Source organism: Palaemon carinicauda, chromosome 1, assembly GCF_036898095.1.
Source record: "Palaemon carinicauda isolate YSFRI2023 chromosome 1, ASM3689809v2, whole genome shotgun sequence".
Lineage (NCBI taxonomy): Eukaryota > Metazoa > Arthropoda > Malacostraca > Decapoda > Palaemonidae > Palaemon > Palaemon carinicauda.
This window is the reverse complement of record NC_090725.1, coordinates 250976828-250986827: the sequence shown is the minus strand read 5'-3', so window position 1 is coordinate 250986827 and position 10000 is coordinate 250976828. Positions and strand designations below refer to the sequence as shown.

The following is a 10000-nucleotide window of genomic DNA, read 5'->3' as shown; positions in this document are numbered from 1 at the left end:
ACTTATTTGTTGTCTCTACACTTCATTGCACATTATCCTACTTTTATTCATTCCTTTTCAGCTTACATTTCTACTTTATTAAAATTTATCATCTTTTGACATTCATATCATGGTTCACTATATATATATATATATATATATATATATATATATATATATATATAAAGCTCGATGGGCCAGGCAATTATTAATCTAATGTGCAAATCAACTAACCCAGAGATTTTGGCCATGCTCTATCCAGTCAAGTGGGACGTGATTGGTCGTATTCGGTCACGTGAGATAATGGCGGCATATTGAATCTGTGCCTGTGCAATTTGCGGACTAACAGTTAATATGCTCATTAGAGCTACTTGACTTATCAATTCGGCAGGATTTTCCTAATTTAAATAAATTATAGCATGTGTGGCAGTGGGATATTCAGTACAGGTTGATAACGATAAAATAATGCACAAATTCCCTAGAAACCTACATAGGAGCCGGCAATGGGAATAAAAGTGTAAAGGAAAAATGGAAAAAACACGATAATTCTTACAAATGCTCGGTAAGCTAAAGTTTTTTCTCTCTACTATTATAATGTGGATGATTTTCAGTTTTACAGCTACTACTAAATATCATATCATGAGGATTTACATTGATAATATATTCATTCATGATGTGTATAGTTAAGGATAATTTATTTTACATTCAGGATTATTTTGATGTGGATCAATACGAACCGGGAGCTGATGGCCTTCAACTAAAGTTATTTACAGACCCAACCAGGTTTATTTTCACATACCCAAGTATACATTACAGAAACCTCCAAACACAAGACAACTAATAAAACTCAATGATCCCTCTGCAAAACGAATAATTGCTAAACAAACGCATTACACAAAGATATATATATATATATATATATATATATATATATATATATATATATATATATATATATATATATCTTTTTTAATATCAAGTTTCGTATGGATATTCAGTGTTAGGGTTAGATGCATTTTAAGTGTTAGGGTTAGATGCATTTTAAGTGAGGATATTTTTCACATTTCTGGAGAAGTGAAATGTGACTATTTTGCCTATAAAGTTGAGTTTGATGAAAACCATGAACTAATGAGCTTTAAATTTCTTCAGCAATTCAGTAACTTCAGGACTTAATTACTTGGTCGAATGCCAAAGAAACAGTGAAGATTTGCTTACAACAGTTTGTTTCATTGATCAAATAAATAAGTGGTTTGATATATGTCTCGTAGACATCCTATCATGGCACTAAGGTCAATTAAACCTAATATAAGAAAGCATTACAGTTTCTTGAGCTATATGGATATGGGTACTTCGTGCATTAAATGTTTGAGCAAAAACAGTGGAAGCAAGTTCAAAATGATGTGATACTATCAACCACTTACATTCTTAACTCCTGAGTAATTATTTTGCAAAGGTCAAATTCTTCAACATCAATATAAACACGAGATTAACTAGAAAACTTTTTAGTTTCATAAGAATATAAATCTATGGGCCAACTGCTTTAAAATATCAATCTCTAAAACAGGTACCAGTTGCACAACTTGCCAAATATTTAAATACAAGTAATTATACTATAGTGTATAGTGTAGATGACCGCAAGTTTCTGGCTGACTTCCTTAATAAAACATATGTTGAAGAAAACGATGATGGTGAAGCAAATTATAATATCGAAAGTGAAACTGACCAACTCGACTAAGACCAGTTTTAAAAAGTCTATTTAATTAACCATGGAGAACTGAGCAGTCTAGATTACATTGCTGGGCACTACAGAAAAAGTGGAATGTCAAATGCTCGTTGCCCTTTATGTCTGCAAACAGCAAAGCGCAAGCAGTCAGTACTGGTCCTTCTCAAAGACTTTGATTAAAAGAATATAAAGCAAACTGCTTTGTTTATTACGCTGATGCGTGTTTTTTTTTTTAAATGCAGATAAATTTTTTTAGAGGAAATTAAAAATTTGGGGAACAGGAATGATTTATTAGGAAGACTCAAAATTTGTTTCTTGCCATGACAAAGAATAAACTACTTAATATTCTTTTACTTTGCGTTTACACATTTAAGCTAAAATCAAGAGGATATTCGTTACGAGCAAAAGTAGTAAGAATATGATGGTGAGATCTTTTTAAGTTTTTGAAACCTGTCTCAATTTCATGTAGGCTAACTTGTAATATGCATTATCATTAAAACTAATAAAATTATAAACAATCATGTTTGTTTTGGTTATCACCTTAAAAGATACCAGAACTTAAATTAGCATTCAGCTGCATATAAGAAAGAGCACCGTAGCGGACATCGACAAAAGCAAGATGGAACCATAATAGTAGTTGGCAAGACTCTCTATAAATGGATCTGAACTATCCTACAATTAATGATTAAATATGACAATCAGGAAAAGGGGAACCAATGGGAAACTTGGATAAAAGTCCTTGGCGACACCGAGAATATAAAAATAAATGGTCTTTCCACCGGGGGCTACAAAACCTTAGGTAGCCTCAAACTAGCAATTGAGTCTGTAAGTAACATTAGCTTTATCCATAGTGCTTACAAGAAATATTACTCAACTTTTCGAAGTTGCGGGAATGTTTATGGCAGCGATTTATGAATAAAAAAAAAAAATTATAATCGTACCCTAGGGTATTTTTCCTCCAAGTCAGAACCAGCCCCCGCACCTCATCCTACAGATCTCGTGGGAGGGGGATTCCTTCACAAACTCTCTGGGGCAAAATCCGACAATCAATGGTCATCAGAAACTTTCCCACCTTCTGATTTACGGAATCACTGACGACACAAAAACAAAAATCAATAGTTACCATCCCTAACAATCTAGGACACGTGCAATTTGCAATATTCGGATAATGAGGAATTATAACGAATGGGAACTTAGAAACTATGCCCGAGCACATGCCATTATATTCAATTTAATGTTTAGTGTTCCTTCAGTCTATTTTCATGGAATAATATAGCAGATTCAAAACAGTAACTTGGCTTCACTTCCAACCACTTCACCTTGGTCCTCTCATTGAGTATAGGCTATTTTGTGTGTTTAAGCAAAGAAAACCAACATTTAAAATGTTTTACCAATATTTTCCCACAAATGCCAATTCGAACACACCTAAAAGTGGTTCTTGTATCAAACAGAGACGTGTATTCTGACCATGTATTTCATCAGTTATTTACTGTGTTTTCATGAAGACTTTTGTCCTCATGATAATTCCCATTTTCATTCGTTGATGTGCCGCATTATCTAGTCCTAATTTATATTCCCACCACTAATATTTCATCTTTCTCTTTCACTTCCCATAGTCACTGCTCATTATCTGGTCGTAATCACTTTTTCCTGTAGTCCCAAGTCAAGTGCCCCTTCAATTTCACAGACGATACAACTCACGTGCCCGCGCTCACCCGGCTCACCACCATTTCAACCAAGGCCCATAGAATATATTCTATGGGCCTTGATTTCAACCACGCTCAAATTTTAACTTTCCCGGAACGCTCACATTTACAGTTATATATTTACTTCCGATTATGATTCTACCTCAGCTAAATTGAATTAAATTAACACACCGAATAGAATGTAATTTAAAGAAATCAACTTAAATTTCTATGTGTATTAAGTAATTTTCAAAGTTAACATTTCCATATTTTCCTGTAATTAAATTATATTCCTATATAGTTTACGTTCACAACTCTTTAATCCCATCTACTATTTCTGGTTCTGGTCTTACGTTCATACAATAAATTAAGTGTTAATCTTAAATTTTCTTAAGCCAAGCATAAACCAATCTTTCACTGCTTTTACTATCACCACAGATTATCATCGAAAACAAATCAATATGCTTATTGTGAATGGGCCTAATTATCTTTTTAAATATATTCCTCTTATCTCTTCAATTACCATACAAAATTAGTTTTAAACTGAAACACGATGCAGAGTTTATCTGTGGATTTGAGAATAAACGAGCAATATGCGGTGTTGAATGCTAATATATATATATATATATATATATATATATATATATATATATATATATATATATATATATATATATATATATATACACACATGATGAAACGGCTTTGAAGGTCCAGTAGAGTAGGGTTCCCCGGCAGTGTGGGGCCAGAAATGCAGCCCTTAAATCAAGAAATCAAGCAATAACAGTGGCTTTAGGGGTTTTCCATTGCTATAGTTCCATGCAACGTTAGAAAGAGTTATTTCGGTTTATTAAGTTTTTAATAAGACTTGCTTTGCACTTTCATCTTTCCAGCTGTTAAGAAACCATCCAACCGCCGACCAGCCACATCTTCTCCCATTGATTGTGGTCCTAGTAACTCGATGCTCCCTTGTTTATAGGAATTTTCGCCGATCACACTATCCTACATATAAGCTTTAATTCTACATTTGTTGTTCTCCAGTCTGTCCCTCAGCTGCTGGCTCACGTCGCAACTTGTCGGGAAAAAAAAAACTTGCTGTCTATCAAATACCTTCTTCCTACCCTGGAAATCGGTCAGTTAGTTCTTCGAGTATATTGCATTTGATTTTTCATGATTCTGAATCAGATCTTCCCCCACAGTATCATCATGTACGTAGTAATAGATGTGCAGTTATAATTCTCCATCATATGGTTCAATACTTCACAATATTCTAGAAGTTTTATTCCACCTCTGACCAGATTGTGGAAGGATCTTACTAATTTGGCGTTTGAATCAAAGGAGCGTTAGAAGGTCAAAGTTGTTGCTAATGTCTTTCGGTTGAACAGGTTGTTATTAGTCTCGCTCAAGTTTATATAAGACAGCTATTTCAACGTTGTTGCTTAACTTAAAATATTCTATACTAAGTTTTTTTTTCTATAATCATATACTGTACAGTAATTTTCGTTATTTCTCTATTTCCTTTAATCGCTCTGGTCTGCTTTTCCGGTTGAAACCAGAGGACGTGTAACTTATTTTTTTTAACAAGGGTTGTAGCTTGCATACTACTACTAATAATAATCGATAAAATCATATTCGAATGGTACTTACAAGGGGATAAAATGCGATTTAAATCAGAAGCCTTTTTAATAATAAAAACAAATTCCATTAAAAACAATCAAAATGACGGTTGAAAATGAGCACCCTTCAGTATTTAGTAAACATGATAAATAATTATTTAGACATCATCGCAAGTGAAACTGCTTACCTAATGATGCTCATTCGTCAAAACAAAAGAAGTTTAGGGCGAAGAATAATAAAAATCTCTAGGACAACACTAATGGAATGTATAATTTCAAAGCTAAAACGATTGTTACGATACCAGATGATAAGCCGAAACAATATTAAATGTCCTTAATAACGAATAAAAGGCAAATGTGCAGGCAAATGTCGTGTCCCTAACAAATACAATTGACGTTATCCGTAGACATATAACTGACGAAGTAATGAAACATTTTCACAAGGGTAATCAGACAGGTTCATGCAGATGATAAGATAATTAATAAAAATTCACTTCACTTATCGTATTCTCCTTGGACACACTATTTTCTCTTTTGTACGGGGGGAGGGGGGGTTATTAGTTAATCTAAGAGGCGCTTGAAAACCTTTATTTCTCCATAGCGTCCTCTTACCAATTTCTAAATTTTATCTTCAAAATTGTTAGTTATTCAAATAAATTTTTGAACGTTATATCTGATAAGAATACAAACGGCTGATCCGATGATACAGCTGAAAGAACAAAGGAAACCAATTCAATTCTCCATTTATACACTGCGCATAAAATCTTGATAAATGGAATATCCTATGATACCAACGACAGTCTAATATACAGTATATGCGGTACTTATATTTGTGCAGAAAAATAACACATGTACTAGGATACGTCAGAGTCGCGCGCTCAGTGTCAAGGCCGACCATCTGCGTGATTGCAATTCACAAAGGTGCCACTGATTACTAATTTTGAAACTTCACCGCTAACCCGTTTAACACAGCATTCGTGATGCGTTATATAGCCCATCAAAATTACTTCGCTTAGAAAAAATAAATCGATAAACATTTATGCGCTAGACCTAAAAAATGCTTAGTTTTGCTGTTAATCGAATAGTATGATTATAATGATTTATAATAATAATAATACTGTGATAATTATAACCCCTGGAAAATAAAAATCAAAGTAAGTATGATGATACCAAATTTAGACTGGAAGCAGTTCAATTATAAGCCTAAGTTACTGGTTAGTATATAAACCAAACTTTCCATGGTCATATTGCCTACTCAGTGACCTTCCATTCGGTCTACAAAGTGACGCTTCATTAAATGAAAAGGTTCACTTGAACCTACCCTACAACGAGCCCATAAAACCTAAACAAACCAAAATGAATCCATAGCATGTCAAGAAATTACTAAAATAAGTCAAACCAAATGATCCGTGTGATAAGGAACACTTGTCTTAAATCGATCGGTCTGCATCCTATGAACACTATTAAGTCGACTTTTATCGTAAAAAACGACGCAAGAACGTTCGCTCCCTGAGGATACAGTAACCTGAGAACATGCTTTTCCCTTTCGATTCTTGGTGGTCTTAGGAGAAACTCGCATGGCAACTTCACAATGCAGTAGTGTCACTTTCGAAACTTTAACCATTACGGTCGGGAAAATGGTCCAAAAACAAATGAACAAATACATATGAGAAGAATTCTTTCTTTTCATGAAAAACTCCGACGTTGACAACTAGCAAGTTTCAACTCTCCCTCGCCCACCCACCCAAAAGAATCCCCCGTTACTTCTACTCAAGGCGCGCTTAGTAAACAAATGCCGTAGTTCTAAAAATATTGGGCGAAAAGTTCTTCAAAGTTTATACTTACCACAAACAGCAGATTGAAAATGAAGAGAAGGTATTTTATACATTTCATCCCCGTGTCCAAAGCCATAGCAGCACCCTTTGATACGCTTCCGCACAGACGTTACGTGAACACTGGTCGAGACTCGACTGAAGGCAGAAAACGAAAGGAGAGAGAGAGACAGGAGTGCGGCGGAACAATACGCAGGTAAATTAATACCTTTTATGCCATTAATATGCTTCTAGTCTTAATGAATCTTATAGTGCACTTTATAAATTATATATAAAGTGTACTTTTACTATTTTTTATAAAAATATTGGATTTCATAAAGTTTTAAGATTGTTGACCTCACGTGGGACTAGTTTTCCATGCGGAGTCATAGGATCTGACGGAATCTGCTGCACACAGGTACTTCAAGTCTTAAGGAAGACTGCGATGATTGCACGCATACCCATCGCACAGCGATAAATCGCTATTTCCAGCATTTTCACAATCTCACTCTTGCCTGAAATTTGTATTTGTTTTTTTTTCTTCAGGAATGGTTACTCATAACTAAATCTATCTACAATCCTTTTCATTTTTTTTTTTGCTCTAAAGTGTAACTTCAACCGAATAAAGGTAGGCCTAGGTCTAAGCTACTTTTAAATTTGCGTAAAGATGTGATTAAACTGAAAATATGAATAAGATATTTAAGAATTTATTTTTAATATGAGTTCATTTTTATACAAATAAAATGAAAGATTGTGAGATATACCCATTTCCAAACAAAGTCCTCATTACGGTTTGTATGGTATACTTTTTAACGGTCCAGCGTTCAGATTGCCGCCTTTTTATTCAATAGCACCCGAAATGCGACACAAAATTGCATTTTGAATGTAATTAACTATTATGGATTTAATCAAAATCTCTGTTGTAGATAGATCACTAAATATCTGATGAGTTTTTTAAGACACACCTACGTCCTACATGTTCTTATTACACCCAAATTAGATTTTGTGTGAAATGTAAAGTATCTTGATTATTTCAGTGATAGGATCGCTGACGACATTTATAAGTTTTGATTTATTGATCTTTGAAACTGTAAAAAAAAAAACGAAAAAAAATAGAAACGTACACAAATTATTAAACAATTGTGAAAACCCGAAACGCGAAAGCCAAATGAAATTATTACAATTATTAAACAGCCTAATGTAAGAATTCTTGGTGACTATTTGTGGGCTGACTTGATTTTTATTAAATGACCTCTCAGCTGTTTACGAGTTCGATTTTTTTTATTTATTCTTTTTTTGGGGGGGAACTAATTATTTACAATTCAAAACAATTGAGCTAGAAATTTGGAGTAAATTGTGCCGTTAAAATTTTGTAAATGTGGATTTCCTATCTATCTTAATTTATGTTTTGATTAATAAACACCGTAAAAAGTGCAAATTGAAGTATAAATTACTTGAGAAAAGGTCACATTTTAAGGTTTATTATTATTATTATTATTATTATTATTATTATTATGATTATTATTATTATTTGAAAATAAAATTACAGGACAATTACCCTGTTTTGCATAGCTTTCTCAAAAGCATCAGAAATGGAAAGCATGTGAACCATTTGCATTTTGACAATCCCCATCTAATGCTGATGGAGTCTTATCAAACGAATTTCCAGTGAATAGTGGATTACTCCAAGGGAATGTGTTGTCACCTATGTTGTTTATCCTCCTCATGGATTTTGCAATGTGTAGAACAATCAGAGATGGTGGAGAAAGATTGGACTGGATTGGTGATAGGAATTTAGCAGAAAAAGAGCATGCTGATGATGCTGTCCTAGTTAGCAAAACACCAAAGGATTTACAATGCTTGCTTACCAGAATGCATGAAATATCACACGAAGTTGGGCTGAAGATAAACAGAAGACAGATAGAGATGAGAACGGAGTATGGGATGTAAGATGGAATATCATTGGAAGGAGAAAGGATTAATGAGGTAGAATCATTTAAGTATTTAGGAACTATGATCTCCAATACAGGATCTTTAGAATTAGAGTTTAATGAACGATTGAAAAAAAGCAAATCGGACAATGGCTAGGTTGATTAAAATTTGAAAATAAAAAAGCCTGATATTACATATAAAAATCAGATTATATATCAGTTTAGTGAGATCGGTGTTACTCTATGGACATGAGTCATGGTATGACAATGAAACAATTTCCAAGAGATTTAACAGATTTGAGAACTAGCCCTCAAAAAGATATTGGGAGTTAAATGGTAGGACAGGACTAGAAATAAAACTATAAGAGACATTACTCGAGTACCATATGTGGATGAGATCATGATGAGGGGTAGATGGAGATGGTTTGGGCATGCTCATCGCACTCCCCAAGAGAGATTAGTTCACCAAACGTTCAGCTGTGCTCCACACGGCACTAGAAGAGTTGGAAGACCAAAGACCTACATGGCTGAGGACTATGAAGCGTGAAGTAGGAGATGATGAATGGAGAAGTATTGAATTAGAATTTTAAGATAGAGACACACACACACACACAAATATATATATATATATATATATATATATATGTGTGTGTGTGTGTGTGTGTGTATATATATATATATATATATATATATATATATATATGTATATATATATATAAATATATATATATATATATATATATATATATATATATATATATATATATATGTGTGTGTGTGTGTGTGTGTGTGTGTGTGTGTGCTTGTGTTTGTGTGTGTGCCACTTTTATGATAGAATGCTATAATACAAAAATAAAACCAGCATTTCACTTCTTTTGTTTTCTGCGTGGATTTTCAGAGAGCTGTCAAAAATTTAAAAAAAAGATACAAACTAGCTGGCAACCTTTTTTTTTATGATTAATGGATCCCGGAAGGGAAGAGACGTTGACATAGGTAACTGAATTTACTTCATGCAGTTCCTTAGAGTGCAGTAGCAGGAACATATTGAAAGGATTAGAGAAGGGTTTTATTAAGATTGTAGAAAGATTGTCAGAACTTCACAAGTTATTATTATTCTTATTCTTGCTTTTCTATGAGAGTTAACACAGAAAAAGGGTAATGAAGAATGAATGAATATGTGTGTTCGCGCGTTTAGTTTGAACGAGATATGTATGTGCGGTAACAAATTTTAGAATTTTAGCTTGTGTGGTCACGA

The 10000-nt window shown here is 33.6% G+C and overlaps 1 protein-coding gene across 1 annotated transcript in view; it reads right to left on the bottom strand.

The window, feature by feature from the left end:
* LOC137655147 (CD63 antigen-like) overlaps positions 1-6998 on the bottom strand; it is a 578249-nt gene extending 571251 nt beyond the window's left edge. Inside the window, exon 1 of the mRNA XM_068389029.1 lies at positions 6849-6998. Coding sequence (XP_068245130.1) covers positions 6849-6914 — 66 coding nt within the window. The 5' untranslated portion in view covers positions 6915-6998. The remainder of the gene's footprint in view (positions 1-6848) is intronic.
* Positions 6999-10000: the final 3002 nt, after the last annotated feature.